The sequence below is a fragment of the Theropithecus gelada genome, chromosome 5 (assembly GCF_003255815.1).
Source record: "Theropithecus gelada isolate Dixy chromosome 5, Tgel_1.0, whole genome shotgun sequence".
In the NCBI taxonomy this organism is placed as follows: domain Eukaryota; kingdom Metazoa; phylum Chordata; class Mammalia; order Primates; family Cercopithecidae; genus Theropithecus; species Theropithecus gelada.
The window spans coordinates 121,716,453-121,734,629 of NC_037672.1; the positions used below are offsets into that span (position 1 = coordinate 121,716,453).

At 39.8% G+C, this 18,177-nt stretch overlaps 1 protein-coding gene across 2 annotated transcripts in view; it reads right to left on the minus strand.

Moving 5' to 3' along the window:
• Window positions 1-4,945, minus strand: part of ANKRD50 (ankyrin repeat domain 50) — a 45,468-nt gene extending 40,523 nt beyond the window's left edge. Inside the window, exons 1-2 of one of the 2 annotated variants that reach the window (XM_025386351.1) lie at window positions 4,663-4,945; window positions 2,188-3,461 (exon numbers count right to left, since the gene is read on the minus strand). In XM_025386351.1, coding sequence (XP_025242136.1) covers window positions 2,188-2,699 — 512 coding nt within the window. In that variant the 5' untranslated portion in view covers window positions 2,700-3,461; window positions 4,663-4,945. The remainder of the gene's footprint in view (window positions 1-2,187; window positions 3,462-4,662) is intronic. The other variant, XM_025386352.1, reaches the window with a different exon arrangement.
• Between the last annotated feature and the right edge of the window lie 13,232 nt (window positions 4,946-18,177).

Genomic DNA, 18,177 nt, shown 5'->3' on the forward strand with positions numbered 1-18,177 from the left:
TAGTTCCACACATGAATACAGATGCTCCTTAACCTATGATGGGATTACACCCTGATAAACCCATTGTATGTTGAAAATATCTTGAGTCAAAAATGCATGTAATAACTCTCAACCCACCAAACATCATAGCTTAGCCAACCCTACCTTAAGCATGCTCAGAATACTTACATTAGTCTACACTTGAGCAAAATAATCTAACACAGTTTATTTTATAATGAAGCGCTGAATATATCATGTAATTTATTGAATACTATATTGAAAGTAAAAAACAGAACAGTTGTATGGGTACTCTAAGGTTTCCACCAAATACATATTGCTTTCTCACCATCCTAAAGTCAAAGAATCTTAAGTTGAACTATCATAAATTGGGAAAAGTCTGTATATTAAATCATCAATATTAGTAGAAATTTAAAGGTTAAAAGTAATAATACAAAAACTGGTTTTGGATTTAGTTTTTGTCAAAAGCGAAAAATAAATATTTTCCTGTTATTTGCTTACATTTATCAGTTTTAATGCTGACTTTGATGGCTAACAACAAAAGATAATAGATTTGTCTTGAGTTTTATTAGACTAAATTTACACATTAAAGAGTCTACAAGAATATCATCTCTCTCAAAGATACATCCCTTTGGCTGACTTTAATAAATCCCTCCCATATTTGAATTCTGTAGCATCCCTAACTCTCATTCTAGAATACCACTCCCTCTATCACTATATGAGTAATCCGAAAACCCACACTCAAACCACACTGTGACACAACTCCTGTTCTCCAGCTTTGCCACACATAACCTTCTAAACCCCTCCTCTTCCCATCAAGTCCTCCAAAGAATTTCTAAGATTACTAACACACATACATACATACATACACACACACACACATATTTAAAATCTCAGCCCTGCCATTTACTAGTCTGTAACCTTGAACAATTTACTTAGCCTCTCTGTACCTGTTTCCTTGTCTATAAAATGGGAATAGTAACTACCTCACAGGATTATTATGAGGATTAAATGATCTAATATTTGTAAAGCACTTAGAATAATGACCGACACATACTGTTTACTGTAATTACTATTAAATATTTTCAATATTACTTCCAAAATTTATAGATTTCACCCCATTAGATTTGAGGATATCATAAAAACAAACATCACTCTTTTTAGTGATTCAAATCTCTCCTAGAAACACACTCACGCAGAAGTGAGCCCCCCCCCCACACACACACAAACCTCCAGTGCACAGTATACCAGAATCTGGAGAACAAACTTTTGCCCACTAAGAATGTTATTGTAGAGAAAAAGCTTATGGCAAAATGGGTAATTCAAGCCGAAGTGAGGCACAAACTAACAATTTGCCTGCTACTTTTACAATGAGCAGAGGCATGATAAGCAAAAAAAAAAAAAAAAAAAAAAAACAAACAAAAAAAACAACAACAACAAAAAAATGTTTTCAAGGAATTAGGTTTTCTTGAATAGATTTGAATCTGAAACCACTCTGGAAAGCAACTTGCTCACTTCCTGGACCAATCCATTTACTATGGAAAAAAAGCTTAGCTGAAGTTAGGAAAAAACCACTGTCTTTGTACCACTCACTAAAAGTAAAAGTAGTAAGATGATCCCAAATTTTCCCTATTTTATAAATTCACATATTTCAAAATATCACTCAGCTTTTCAATTATTTAATAGGAGAATAAATCCCAAAACTCATCAGCAAATTTTCTTCAGATTCTCAGTGGCCAATAATCTCCTTTAAAGAAACCCTTTCTTATTTAAAGAAATACTACTACTATAAGGGAAAAAAAAAAAAGGTACTAGATGCTATACTGATAACTACTCTAAGTTCAGTTCACCCTCTGAAAAGGTAACCTATTTTCAGACAGCTAAATGTGCTTCTCTACCACAAGAAGAAATTTCCCTTACCATTTATAGGCAATATAAATAACATTCTGTTATTAAGCAAAATTCAGATACACTTTTAATCCATATGCTGTGCAATACCAAAACCCAGATTTTACTTTCTTTGATATTCAAAGTAAACAGGTATATTCATAACTTCAGATTAAGGCCAAATGTACAGCACTAGTAAAAGTAACCCACAAAGTTAAAAAAAAAAAACAAAAAAAAACTACAACTAAAAATTAATTTAATTTCAGCATAGACATCTGAACACCATGACAGTTTTATTGTTACCTTTTAAATGCTTCGGCTGGGTTTCTCTCGCACTCCCCAGGTTGTAAAAGGCTTTGGACTGCTGGATCCCTTAGCTTGTCCTCATATCCTTGGAGTAGTCCACTGCGGCAGATCTGGGCTACTAGACCTCTAATAAACCCTCCAACACACAAAGTATCAGAGTCCTGGGCTTTGCAGAAATGAAAGGCCAAAGCTTGGCGATGTAAACCTCTCTGCAAACTTGTAGGTGAACTTGGCCATAAGAGTTCAGTACATAGGGCCGTCTTGCCACTGCCAGGCCCTCCTACCAACAATACACCCCAGGCAGCTCCCTTTCCAGAGACACCACTAGCATTATTCCCAGAATTCATTACAAGTGATGGTGCATTGACAGTACTATTGCAGCAGTTACTTTTTTCCTGGAGGCAATGCTGAAGCTTGTGGAAAACCCACTCCCTACAGTAAAACTGCTTCCCTTGCAGTAAACTGGTTTGAGCCATTTTGCAGACTTTCTCTTCCCAAGGATTAGTCATAATAGGTTTTTTATCTTCATTTGCTAGAGTCTGGAAACATCAACACAGGTCTTTCCATCCATTATGACATAACGTGCATACTAAGTTGACTTGGAATGACAGAGTAACTAGTTACAGTAAAATTCAACAGCCACAGAGTTCATCTGTCAACAGAACGTGCATGACTTTTTTTGGTTCCTTATTCTTGATCAGCAGTCTATGCATTAGTTGAACTGAGGGAGAAATGCCTGATTCCACAGCTCAGCATCACTTTTCCTATATCTTAATGAATCACATAACTCCATGGTTACAACTGGAGTTTATGTGATTGTGGATGTTTCAAGAACAGAGATGAGACAATACATCTGGAAAACTAAAGAAAAAACCCAATCTTTCGATTTGTACAAAATACTTCTCCAGATTCCAAGTGTTAATTCTGCATCTGACAATTAGATTCAGAAAAGAGGTCCATTGCATTAAATGGCATCAGAGAGATTACATTTACACGGTATGAGGTACAGTATGTAAGTAGCTCTGTATTTCTCGTTGAAGGATGATCACTCAGAGTATTAGATCTTGCCAGTTTCAGGCATCTGGGCAACTGCCAGGGAACTGTTTCAGATTATAGTTTCTTATGTGGCAGAAATGACAGACCACTGTTAACACTTTCTTAATTCAAAGCATTCATAAAATGCATTTTTCAAGACAGCAGATTCTTAATGAACCTGTTCACAGGTTTCTTGGTTTTAAGATGTCCGGGTAATCAACAATTTCCACAAGCAACTAAAATAAAACAAACAAAAATACCTCAGTGCAAAATATCATATGTTAAAAACGTATTAAGGTCAATAAATGTTGCAGTGTACCAGTTAACGTAATCTGAAAAATCCACTGCTTCACCTTTGGCACTTTCAAAAAGTTGGACAAAAACCCCTGAAATAATCACATTCTCCTTTCTGCATTTTTCTTCCTTGTTGTTATGCTTCCCAAACAGCCACATTTTAATCAAGTTACCCAAGATTTTTGCAACTTCACTATAGCAAGGGAGGGGGGGAGATACTTTATGCACATACAGTAACACCCTTAACTCCAGCCAAAACGCTCATTCACAGTAGACTGGTAGAACAGCGCCAGCTAAGGAAGCTCTGTTAACTTACACAGTCCAGTCAGTCAAGGACTGTCTACTCCTCCAGCCACACTTCTTTGTTGATAGTTTGCAAAAATCTAGGGGAGGATTACCAGGGTTGCAGCTGGATGGGAAACGGCTTTAAAAAAAAAAAAGAAAAGAAAACAAAAAACGATGGAGGATGATTGTTCCTATACGAATGATAAATCAAACACAAGTAAAATGTGAATCCTTCCTTCCTCTAGAGGCCAAGGATGGAGGTCAGAGATAAAATCTACCACTCTGGCCGGATAAAAGGCTGCTAGGGAGAAATTCCTTCCAAGACAGAAAAAGGATAAAGAGTAGAGTGCTTCGGTGCTAGTGGGTGTCTGCCCACAGATCCGGCCTCCAGTTTCATCTGACAGACAAAAGGAACTCCGGGATTCCCAGCGCCGGGCACTACCTTGGGTTTGAACCGCCCAGAAGAGCCACAGGGGGGCCACCTCGGAAAGGCCACGAGCGAAGGTGCAGCCTCCACACCGAGGTCTGCCCTTCCAGAGGCTGGGAGCGCCTTTGCACCCCGCCCCGCACCGAGACTGGGGTGTGTCTTTTGAAGGGGGAGGGGGTGACCAAGGTCCTTGCTAATCCCAGACGAGGGGTCGCCTCCCGGTCGGCTTCCGCCTCTGCACTCCCGCCCCATGCCCCACTCCCGCTCCCGCTCCCACCCGGCCGACGGCGGAGCGAGGGAAGGGGGCAAATCTGGGTCTCGAGGCTGGACAGGGTGGGCGGTTGGGTCAGGTTCAACCCCGGCCTCAGCCTCCCAGCTTCCAACCCGAGGGAGGGGCCTCGCTTCCACCGCCGCCGCCGCCCCCCGGTTACCTCGGCCCCAGCCGCCGCCGTAGCTGCCGCCGTGGCCGCCGCCGCCGCCGCTGCTGCGGACTCTGTCTCAGACACTTGCTTCGCTGAGAAGTCGCAGCCAGCAGCGCTCCCGGGACTCCAACTGCAGCCGCCTCCTCCGCGGAGCCCGGGGCACGCTCCCAGCTCCGGATCCTCCTCTTGGCTCCCAGCGGCTGCCAGTTCCAGCTTTCCCAGCGGAATCGGTCGTGCTCGTCCCAGCCCCCACCGGCCAACCGCCGCCGCCGCCGCCGTCAGGGCAGTGACTGTCTCAAGCAGCCCCCGGCCTGCCGGCTCCGCCCCGCCCCGCTCCGCGGCCCCGCCCGACCGGCCCAGGCCCCGCCCAAGCCTCCGCCCCCGCCCCCGCCCCGTCGCTCGGCCTTTCTTTGCTCGCCGGCTCCGCCTCCGCGCCCTTCCCCTCCCCCCACCGCTCCCTCCCGCTGCAGCCCGTGCCTGGGCGTGTGCGGCCGCCAGGGACCCGCTGCCTGCGCGGCGGGGAGCCCTCTCGGGGCGGCGTGGGGGCCCCGCCTTTCTCAGGGGAGGCGGAGAACGGGGCGGGGGCTGCGTTCTCACGTCCCCGAGCTCACGCGAGTCGTTGCCCCCACCCTCCCCGTCACCACTGGGCCCTGATCCTTCCTTTGTCTTCCAGGCTGGAGGGACTCTCCGGCTGTTGGGGCCGTATCTGCTCCTGGGAGGGGCAGTTGGGTAGGGGGAGATTGCCTCTTCCCTCTCTCTGCTCAACCCTCTTGCCTCTCCCTGCTCAACCCTCTGGTCTTTCCCTTAACCCCCTTGCTTCCAAAGCCACTTCAGGCCCCGTTCTACCCCTCAGTCGTCCGGTCTCCTTTCAGTCCATTAAATTCCAGGGATGCTTTTACTTTGGCTGGGACGAAGGGAAGGAAGGAAAGGACTGGGAAGAATGTTGCAAAAATAGAAATAGTGGGGGTTTAGGATGGCGTTCCTAACAGCCTCATGAAAAGGACGTGGCCTCCATCAGAGGGAGGTTGACAGCAGGCTTGACTGGGTCTCAGGCCCCTGCTCCTCAGGGCCACCTGATCACCCGCAGCGTCCACTAAAGGGGGAAAGGTCCATGGTTCTGTGGCGTCAGGAAATGCCCTAGAGGGCCTGCTCACAGGGGCCTGTTGGACTAAGCATGTCAGTTGTTTGCACTCACTGGACCTGAGTTGCTTAGATTCCAAATTCCTGCCAGGAAAATAAGTATACCGTCAACTGATGGAATAGGAAATGTAGCATCTTTCTATTCTAATTTTTTATGCTAAAATCCAGAGTGCTCTATCTCCCATTCCTCATTAACTTGAATGTGTTTATTTGCCAAAATATTAAGCCAGTCTCCCATCTGGTTTTAGGAATTTCATAGTATAGCTATCACATTTAGAAAAATGGGTAAACAAATAGATCGTATTTGTGCTTACTCTTTCATATTGTTTATTCGTGCCAATTGAGGTTTACTGATCTTAATATTTAATTTTAATACATGTACCCTGAATTTGGGGCTTCTTTCCTAAACCACAAGCAGAAGAGGCAGAGTATAAATTCTCCAGAATTAGGGAGATGAAAATTGATTTTTAAAAAGCTACAATTTTGACTTATTTTTACTTAAGCGGTTTTAATTCCCACTTAGCTTGTTTGCCACGCAGCTTTATTGTCATTGAATAGGTTGACTCCTTCAGTTTCATGGTTGTAAAATTTTATATTTAGAGGAAAATTTAAATGAGAAATATGTACATCATGTTATCGTTTCTATTAAGCCGTTTGCTAACGTGATATTTAAAATAATTTCTGCCCAATAGAGAAGTTACCGAAACTTTTTGTTTAGTGGGCCTCATTTATGATAACTAAGCACTGTCATGGAATGCTGTTTTAAATAACATCAGCTGTAACTAAGCTGTAATTAGTCTTCAGACCTATTTAGTTAGAATTTTATGTTTTTTGCTTTAAAATTTATTTCACATTTTATTATTGCTTTTTGCTTTCTTTAATAGAAAACCCTTAACAGTGACATATACACACACACATATATAATTTTATGAAGCTTTTTAAAATTTATTTATTTATTTTTTTTTTTTGGAGACGGAGTCTCGCTCTGTGGCCCAGGCTGGAGTGCAGTGGCCGGATCTCGGCTCACGGCAAGCTCCGCCTCCCGGGTTTACGCCATTCTCCTGCCTCAGCCTACCGAGTAGCTGGGACCAAAGGCGCCCGCCACCTCGCCCGGCTAGTTTTTTGTATTTTTTTTTAGTAGAGACGGGGTTTCACTGTGTTAGCCAGGATGGTCTCGATCTCCTGACCTCGTGATCCGCCCGTCTCGGCCTCTCAAAGTGATGGGATTACAGGCTTGAGCCACCGCGCCCGGCCGAAACTTCTTTTTATCAATTGCCTAAATGTTAAACGTGTCATAAGCAGAATACTTACTCTTGGTACATATTTACATACTTTAATCAGTTTCTTAGTTGTATTTTCTCCAATACCATATACTCACATTTTTCCAAAGAATGCAATTTTGTTCAATGTGGCCTTTCTTATTTTTAATTTGTTCATAAAATTTCCTGAAATCACAGTTTCACATGAATTTGAAATTACTGACAGCTTTAACGAATGCTTCTCTGAAGACTATAATGTTTTAAATGGAAAATTAAGTGGTGAGATACATATTAAGCTCAAAACACACTGCTAAATAAAATCTATTCTCATTCTAATTTTTCTGTACTGAAATGTACAAATTTTTCAGTCCAAATCTTTTCCTAGCTGTTGTCTTTTTTTAAAGCTCACTTAGTTATATTGTGCTACAAGTATTTTTACAAAACAAAGCTCATCATATAAGTCTTGAAAATGTATGTTTATTTTGATGGTTTCAATCAAGTTTAAATACTACAAAATTATGTCATCTCAATTTTAATCCATTTAGATACAAAATATAGTTTCATCCAGTTAGAAGCAACAGCTCCGTCCAAAGATTCCACAAGTTGAGATTTTCCAAATCACAATTATAAATTTCAAAAATTAAGTCTTTTATAATGTCTGTGTTCTCATCATACAGTACATTCAGTTCCTTGTTTGGTAGAGGTAAATTTCAGTTTCTTTATATTTGCAAGCTCTGTAATAATTATAACAATACCTAAAAGCTGCAAAAGTTGAATACTGTGATCTTAGAGTTCCAATGATTTTACATGAAAGGCTATGAAAATTTAGAGGACTCATTTTAGTCCTCTAAATTAACTTGTGTAAGTCACTCAGGTTTATTTACAAAGTGATGTTTTATCCTTGGCAGTCTTTCAAGTTATGCCACATATTGAAATTTAAAATTTAAAGAACTCTGTGCATTGTATAAAAAGCGTTCAGCCTACTTGCTATACACTCTACTACAGGATAAGTCAGTCTCCACTTCACATATTTCGGATATACCTCACATGTAATTTTCTCCATTTACTACTGATTCTCAAAAGTGGCATTCTGGTGGCTTCTTGCATGTGGAAGGCAGCTGCAGCAAGCCCGGGCACACTGAACTGCTATACCACGTGTCTGGCAGGATCAGCAGCCTTAAGAGTTTCTCTGATTACTACCAAGCCCAGGATTTGGTATATATTATATGAATGTGTATGTGTATGTGTGTGTGTGTGTGTGTGTATATGTGTATGTTTATGTATCAACCACCCATATCAAGCTATATTTTATTTTTTCAGCTAGCACACTGCACACTGTCCTTCAACGGATAGTTACTTTGAATCTGGAAAAGAGTTATTACTGGCAGCCTTTCAGATTTCCCCACAAATTTAAAGAACTCCGTTTATTTCATCTCATATACTATTTAACGAGACCATGGCAGAAGCTGAAAATTAAACAAGGTCCACCAAACCATACCAGATTATTGTAATGCTACTATTAATAACAGTGTTATGTTTACATAAATTCACATTTTGTTAGTTATGTTCATTGGACTTGATGGAGACCTAGACTATAGAAAAACTTTGATTGACATGGGAGGCATAATGATAGGAACGTCCAACTGTGGCTACCCTCTTAAATACTCTTTTAAAAGAATGCTTATTTAAGCCTTACATTTTAAAAGTAATTGTTGCCAGCTGTGTTCATTCCTGTCCTTGAAAACAAGCCTGAAAATAGATGTTGCTCATAAAACGTGTAAGATATAGGTCTTTCCTTCAAAGAATTAAACAAATCCCCAAATAAGATTTATTTTGCAGAATTACCAGTGAAGAGAAATAAAGACTCATTGGCTGTGGTTACTAGGTGACTAGTTACGACGATTCACCTTTACCCTTCACTTTTTTCAATGTACCTAGATAAAGCAAAAACTCTTAGTAGACCCCAAAATTACACCAACAGTACACATGACAGCATGGATCTGAAATTCATATTCTCATTCACCCCAAATATGCAGCAAGAAATTTAAAGAAGCAAATTAGGGTTCTCTAACATGCTCCTCTGTTGGATTCTCAGAACTGCTTTTTCCTACCTTTTCTTCTATGGGTCCATATGTAGTTTAAATGACCTCCTTATGCCAACCACAAAGTCACCTTTTCTTCAAATCTCACCCTTTTATCAAATCTCAGATCCCAATAAATACCCTCCATGACATGTTCTTTGAACTATATTTTAAATATCCAAGAACAGCTGAAAGTGGCTTAGTAGTAAGTTATATCCCTGAGGCCTGTGTCAGTCATATGGTCACGTGCAATAATAGCAATAATTACATGTAATTACATTAATTTGAAAATAATTCAATGTCATATGTGAAGGTAAACTTTCAATTATGTCCACTGTGCGTCCTTTGACTAGATTTTGGTGAATCATTAGATAAATTAATCACTTGCTTTGCTGCAAATAATTTATTCATTTGACAGATTCCCAAGTAAAAGAGAGCTACTATTTCACTTACTGTCCTGAGACTCTCTGTTTTGTAGAAACACATATTATTTTTTCTTTGTCCAGGTCTCTTATTACTTGATAAACTTGCATGCCTTGGCATTGGTAACCTCGGGAAGGTAGATTGTATTAGTTTGGAAGTTTAATATTATGTACTAGAAAGCATAAAAATAAATTAAACAAAGAGTCTGTGGGAGTAACACATCTATAAGACATTTTTCTAAGGCCACAGAGGCTCTTGTAAATATCACTTCCCGTCCTACATACATTTCCAGGGAACTGTACTGATGATGTGGGCAGGGACAGCATCTACATACATTTTCAGGGAACTGTACTGATGATGTGGGCAGGGACAGCATGTACCACAGCTGATCCAAGAAGCCTAAGTCTTGGTGGTTACTTCTCAGAAAGTTTTGCTTTGTTTTTTTTCTAAGTTAGGTGGTAAATGGCCACCAAGAGGTAATTCATAATATCCTGACTAGTCAATCTTACCTAGGTGCCTATATTTCTTATTAGTGCTCTCCAGTCAGCTTAATATATGATCATTCCTTTGGAATGTTAAATTTTTATTTTCATTTAATACTGATTAAACCCCTTCTGTTTTTGAAAATTATTCTGTCAGAAAAATGTAACTGGATTCACAAATCTAGACTAAATTGATTGAGGAACACTGTATGCCCAGTGGTTTTTATTTTGTTTTGAGACAGGCTCTTGCTCTGTCACCCACGCTGGAGTCTAGTGGGGCAATCTTGATTTACTGCTACCTCCCACCTCAGCCTCCAGAGTAGCTGGGACTATAGGCATGTGCCACCATGCTTGCTGATCTTCGTATTTTTAGTAGAAACTGGGTTTTGCCATGTTGCCCAGGCTGGTCTTGAACTCCTGGACTCAAGGGATCCACCTCCTCAGTCTCCCAAAGTGCTGAGATTATAGGCATGAGCCAGTGCACCAGGCCCCAAGTGTTTTAACTATGAAACACAGGGCCCTGTCAGAGATTATTGCTGTTTTACAAACATACTGAAAATACCAACCTACAGTTATTTTCTATGTAAATGTGTGGATTTCCACACTGTTGAAAAAGGAAGCCATGATTTTATGCCTTTTTTCCAACTCACTGTGGTAGCCAGACTCCAAAGGTATCCCCAGTGAGCCATGCCTCCTGGAATTCATGTCCTTAAGCTGTCACTTCATTTTGTATCTGGTCTTGCATTAACCATTGGAATGTGGCAGAAGTAACAGTGTGCCAGTTCCAAGTCTAATTTTGAAGAGGACTGGTAGCTTCTGCATCCTACTTTGGCATGCTCACTTGTAGGAACCACCATTAAAGAAACTTGGCTACCCTGCTGAAGAGGCCATGCAGAGGGGCCTCACAAGGAAGCCACGAGGAGAGGCCCTGAGATCACATGGAGAGATGGAGAGGCCCAGCCCAGCATCCCAGTGGGCAGGGTGATAGGGGGAACTTTTCTGATGACTCTAGCCCCAGCCAACATCTAGCCAACTTCTGCAAATGATATAGCTCTGGAGAAATGAAACAATATGCCCTTGTTTATACCATTCTGGTTTTATTTGATACATATATTATCCATTTGCAAAATAATTAGAGAAATGAGATAAAGGTTAAATGAATTTTTGAAGTCCTATAGACTGAATGAGAATGCATGCTTATTTCCAAATGTCTTTTCTCTCTATTACATACTCCTTATCTCATTAGAAACCTTTCATCAACAAGGAAGCCTCTGATTCTAGCCTATTAGACAGCCACTTGTTACTTCCAAACATGCAAAAGCATCTGGCTCCGGCATAATGCTTCATATTACCAGAGTCAGAAGCTCCCCTCTCAATTCACCTGCAAAGTTTTATATAAAAATGGAATGGTGGCCAGGCGCAGTGGCTCACGTCTGTAATCCCAGCACTTTGAGAGGCCGAGGCGGGCTGATCACAAGGTAAGGAGATCGAGACTATCCTGGCTAACACGGTGAAACCCTGTCTCTACTAAAAATACAAAAAAAAATTAGCCGGGCATGGTGGCGGGCTCCTGTTGTCCCAGCTACTCGGGAGGCTGAGGCAGGAGAACAGCGTGAACCCGGGAGGCAGAGCTTGCAGTGAGTGGAGGTCGTGCCACTGCACTCCAGCCTGGGTGACAGAGCGAGACTCCGTCTCAAAAAAAAAAAGAAAAAAAAAATGGAATTTCCATTGCTGGGGAAGGGGGGAAGGGAGGAAGGGAGGGGAGGGTAAAGCAATCTAAATCGGAAGCACATTGTCTCAGTAATGCTATGTAAGTTCTGAATACCTAGAGTTTGTAACTGATTCAAAATTTAAAAAGGAGGAAAATCATTGTTTTTCCAACATTTACCTTAAGGAAAAGCTTTTGTTTAATTTCTTTTTTTTTTCATGGAGGATTCTATATTTGCTCATTATTGTCTATATATTTATATTCTATATTTGGATATTATTAAGAAAATTGTACCCAGCTAAAATGTAAATAATTCAGGTGAACAAATGCATTAATATTTTGCTAAAGAGTCCATGTTTAGTGCTACAGTATTTAAACATGGAGATAAACTGGTTTAATATAACTCAGAGATCATAATTTGATGTGAGAGTCCCACCAAATTTATTGTTACAATCTCAAAAAGCTAATAAGAAAAGTAAATCATTTGCAGCCAAATCAGGTGGATTAAGACCCCAAGGATGTGGGAAGCAAAGAAATCAACCTCACACTTAGAGACATACACTTTAAAAGAGAGAGGGAGGCCGGGCGCGGTGGCTCAAGCCTGTAATCCCAGCACTTTGGGAGGCCGAGACGGGCGGATCACGAGGTCAAGAGATCGAGACCATCCTGGCTAACACGGTGAAACCCCGTCTCTACTAAAAAAATACAAAAACTAGCCGGGCGAGGTGGCGGGCGCCTGTAGTCCCAGCTACTCGGGAGGCTGAGGCAGGAGAATGGCGTGAACCCAGGAGGCGGAGCTTGCAGTGAGCTGAGATCCGGCCACTGCACTCCAGCCTGGGCGACAGAGCGAGACTCCGTCTCAAAAAAAAAAAAAAAAAAAAAAAAAAGAGAGAGGGAATCTTTTTTTCTAAGAGACCTCATGGAAGAAAGAAAAGGGTATATGGTCTGGAGTTGTTTGAGAGAGAGAATACATCTGAGAAACAGCTTCTCTGTAAGGTGGAACCATCATTTGAGCATTAAAGATTTTATGGTTTATGACAGTGTAATCTTGGTCAGAGCCACCACATACAGCTAGCTGCACAGGCTGTGTGCTGCACAACTTCAGGTGACACCATTCAAATGGACTGTGATGTGGTTCACATGGACTAGAGTACATCAAGGTTGTGAATGCAGTTAAAGAGCATGTTTGAGTATTTGTAAAAAAGCCAAATTTCATGAGTTGATACACAAAAATTTATTTCTCTTCTCTAATAAAAAGCCCATAGCTTATATGGTAGCTGTACAATGCCATCAGGAACTGCCTTTCTTTCTCTTCTACCCTCTTGAATAACTTTCATCCTCATTTTCACTTCACCCTTTGGGAAGATAACCAACTTCTTCCATGTTGCCTGGGGTTTTCTCTATTTTAAAATGAAAAGTCACATGTCTAGGAAAACTCCACAGTCCCTGATTTTACCAGGAGGGTTGGTCACCCCACAAGGTCTCAAACTGTCATTCTACCTCCATCTCCTTTTATCCGTTAGAAACAGAAGATGAGGGAAGAAGTAGTGAATAAGTGGTAACTGGCACCTATATCAGGAAAATAAACTTTTTCAATAATTGTCAGCACATTTGTACTTACGTTTAATTTACCAGAACTACACAAGGTAGGTAGGGAAGTAGATTATATTAGCTAGACACATTGCTGCTCTAAAAAAAAAAAAATCAGAATTCTATTAATATTAGAAAGAATTAGATAAATTATATTAGGAAGAAATTAGAAGTGCCTGCATAACTTTGAGGCTTTCTGTAATATTCTCAGCATCTCTGGAACACAGTGCAAACAATGAAGGCAAATTGGGGCTGGGGATTGTCAAAAAAAGAATACCAGAAGGCTAAGGAAACATTACTTAGGGGTATGCATATAATTATTGAAATGATTCATTATCGCTACATACTGGCAAGAAATCAGATAAAGCCAGGAATAGTGTTACCTATTGAGAAAATGATAGAAAGGATAAGAATTTAGAAGAAAATATCAAGGTTTATTTTAGATCCTGGGGAAAATACCCGTATGAGAAAGTGATTTCTTTCATTTCATTGCAAACAGATTGTTTGCCTTCAACTTAATATTTATCAAGTAGTTCTCTTTTGTTCATTGTAACATACTAAACTTTAAGGAGGAAACTTTATTTAAAATTTTATTAAAATGATATTTCTATTACACTGATAACAAATCAACAAATAAATTAACAATGAAAAGGAAAATCAAATAGAAAAAGAGGTAGTGATTTGATAACTGAAAGATTTTTTAAAATTTATTTCAATGAATATGTGTGTGGAAAGTTTAGCTAAGCATTTTAATGTCCCATGACAGTTTGAATAGATTATGGATCAAAAAGGAAAGCCGTTCATCTGCAAGTCATAAGTGACAACTGAATTGAAAACATCACCTTGTACTTAAATTAGACCGCATTTGAATCAGTCTTATATGCATTTATTCTGAGTGGGAATAAATAGTGCGGTAAGAATCCCTGTGAAAGACATAATGTTTATATGTGAATGTTCCAATTTCTCCTAGTTATAGTTAATGGGATTAAAATACAGTTTAATCCAATCCAGCAATATTTAAATAAATATGCTTTAGATAATTAGTAAAATATAGTAGGTCTGGAATTATTCAAATTTTTCTTTGTGTCTATAAATAAATGAGAATGAAGTGACAGACTTGATAGACTAAGATTGTGAACATGCTGATAGTAGGAATTTTCAAATGTCATGGTGAAATATAAAACAACCTTTTGGAAAGAAATAACAAATTTGATTTTAAGGTGTGGACCTCATTTTGATTAAATACTCTTAAGTATTAATTATTATTATTATTATTTTGAGATGGAGTCTCACTCTGTCACCCAGACTGGAGTGCAGTCGTGTGATCTTGGCTCACTGCAACTTCCACCTCCTTGGTTCAAGCAATTCTTCCGCCTCAGCCTGCTGAGTAGCTGGGATTACGGGCACACACCATCATGCCTGGCTAAATTTTTCTGTATTTTTAGTAGAGAGGGGGTTTCACTATGTTGGCCAGGCCGCTCTCAAATTCCTAATGTCAGGTGATCTGCCCACCTCAGCCTCCCAAAATGCTGGGATTACAGGCGTGAGCCACCACACCCAGCCTAAATATTAATTATTTCTTTCATCATTATTATACTAAGGATATGATACAGGGTAAATAAAAAAAGATGGAGAGTAGATGATATAGATACATCATAATTATTTTTGAGTCAGGACATGGTGAACATAAACAGATTAATTTCTCAGAGAAAGAATCCTCCCTTATGATAACATTTAAAAGTGTAAATTGGAGATTCTATATATTTATATTAAGATGGTTGATATATTTGGGATATTTATCCCACCCAAATCTCATATAATACCCAGTATTGGAGGTGGGGCCTGTTGGGAGGTCATGGGGGTGAATTCCTCATGACTTGTTTGTGCCTCCTGGCTTGCTTGTGCTATTTTTGCTACAGTGAGTGAGTTCTCATGAGATGTGGTTGTTTAAAAGTATATGGCACCTCCCCCAACCCTCTCTCTTCCTCTTGCTCTTGTCATGTGACCTTCCTGCTCCTGCTTTGCTCCCTGCTATAACAATTCCTTGAGGTCTCTCTAGAAGCTGAGCAGGTGCCAGCCCCATACTTATACAACTTGCATAACCATGAGTCAGTTAAACCTCTTTTCTTTATAAGTTACTCAGTCTCAGGTATTCCTTTAAAGCAACACAAGAATGACCTGACACAATGGTCAAGAAATTCCATTGATGGAGTCAAGCCTGTAAGCTTGTGTACTGATAAAATGATCCTGGAAATTTTGACTTCTTCGAAGGAAAACCAAGTCTATATATCATTTTTGTATAATATAAATGAATTTAAAACATTTTAATTATAACATTATTGTAAAACAATTTTTCGGAGGATGAATATTATCTCCTTTTGACTCATGGAGTGGAAGAAAAATGTCATTAAAGTGTTGATTAAAAAATGTCTCCTCCTTAACACTTTTGTCAAAAAGACCCAGCAGTAAAAGGGAAAGTTTTTGGAGGAGAATTTGCTTTTTGCCCCAAGTCAGCTTTTTATGGGGTAATCGATTTTTTATATCTATTGCAACATCGTATACTATAACCTAAAGCTTAGCGGCTTGAAACAACACTGATTTATAATTTCTCACATGTCTGTAGGTTGACTGGGTGTTTCTTCTGCTAATCTCACCTGGGCTTTATGCAGGTGCAGCCAACTGGTATCACTCACATGTTTGGGTCATCAACTAGAATGACTGAAAGAATGGAGTGACTGATTGCACTTTCTACCTATGGCTTCTTCTCAACACGATGCTTTCGGAGTTCCCTGAGAGTTTAGGAAGGATGCATACATCCTCTTGAGACCTAGATTCTGGAACTCAGTGTTACTTCTGCTAGAGAAACTCACAAGGACAGCCTAGATTTAAGAGGTGAGGGAATAGATTTCACCTCTTTATGGGATAAAGTACAAAACATTATGATCATACTTGTAAAGTACCACAAATGGAAACCCTTAATAATGTAATAAACAATATAAAATCTTCACCAGAAAAAGCAAAAAACACACAAACACAAATTCTATGTTAATGTTAAAGGAATGGTGTCCTTCTATGTTGTAGGACCCCAGATCTTAAAACTTTGATTTAACCAGCTGAAATAACTCAGAAACAGAAAATCAAGTGCAGCATGTTGTCACTTATAAGTGGGAGCTAAATAATGGTTATGCATGAACAGAGAGAAGGAAATAATAGACACTGGAGATTCCAAAAGGGAAAAGCATCAGAGACGGATGACGTCTGAAAAATTACCTACTAAGTATAATGTTCACTATTCCAGCGATGGGTACACTAGAAGCCCAGTGCCACCACTACACAATATATCCATGTAACAAAAACTGCAGGTGTAACCCCTTGAATCTATAAAAAAATTTTTAAAAAATCCTGCTGGTCGGTGTTCAGAAGGAAATGAGGAATATATTATTGGAAACTGGAGGAAGGGAGATCCTTGCTGTATGGTAGCAGAAAGCTTAGAAAAAAATTGCTAAATGTAGAAAGCAGACCTTGTAAATAATGAACTTGGATATTGGGTTGAGGAGATTTCTAAGCAAAGTGTTGAAGGTGAAGCCTGGGTTCTTTTTTCTGCTTATAGTAAAATGTGAGAAGGCAGATAAACTGAGGAAAGTACTGTTCAATTAAAAGGAACCATACTTGATGATTTGGGAAATTCTCAGCCTATATGGATGGCAAAATGTGCAAAAATTAAGAGATTACTTCTGAATGTATACCACAGAGAGAAACTCAGGATGTGACTGTACAACTTTTTGCTGCAACCTCAGAAAAAACAAAAAAGCAGAGTGTTAAATACAAGAGATTAAAGATATTTATCATAACTCTTCTCAATCAAACCAGAGAGCCTCGAGGAAGCTTATTGACATCGTCCCTCAGCCATGTCAGCAGAAGCCAAAAATAGAGAAGGAATTATTTCAGAAAAATCTGTGGATTATTTTTGTCTAATGGAATGAACTGTGAAATACACAAAAAGCCTACAAGGTAATTGGGAATAATTCATGAGAAGAACTGACAGCTGAGAGTGAAAGGGACAGAGACAATATGAAGAAGAAGGAGACTCTCTTAACCCTGAATTTATCCAGGCAGGAAGCAGGGACTATTAAAACTACTCATCAACAAACACATGCTACCTTTTATGAAAAAGAAAGGATGTCTCAAAGCCAAGATCCAGAGGATACAGTGGAAAGCTACAGAGGATGTTCCCAGGCCTTGAAACCTAATGGAGTTTTCCCAGCTGGATTTAAAACTGCTTCCATTTTCCTCATTTTGGGACCAGAATGTTTTTAACTGTGTTTTCTATTGCCATGTAACACATGATCAAAAATGCAGTGGCTGAGCAGAGGTATCTGAGACAGGCTCCAGTGTTCTCTTGTACCCAGTATGGTATGAGTGAAAATCAAGTGTTTGTTATATGCTTTGGAAGATCTCACACATACCTGAGATCTAGTCGTCTAGATTATGGTTTAAGTAGGACTAAGGAAGGAAAAGCAGCAACTTACATGGACTAATAACCAGAGAACCAATGAGAATATGGACATTTTTAGCAGAAACCAGTATGACTATATGATGACAACCATTAATCAGTTCATCCTCTTTCCATTTCCTGCTGTTTCTTAACTATGTTTGAGCACAGAGGAATCCCTTGGAACATAGATCTAATTTCAAGAATCACTGGGAAGATAGACTCTGAGTTGGCCAAGGAAACCGGGCATTGACTGAGGAAACCCAAATTTTTTTCTGAGATTATCCTAAATTGACTGAAATTCTGAGATTAAGTTTCTAATATTCAGCAAAAGGGGAGCCAAAATAGA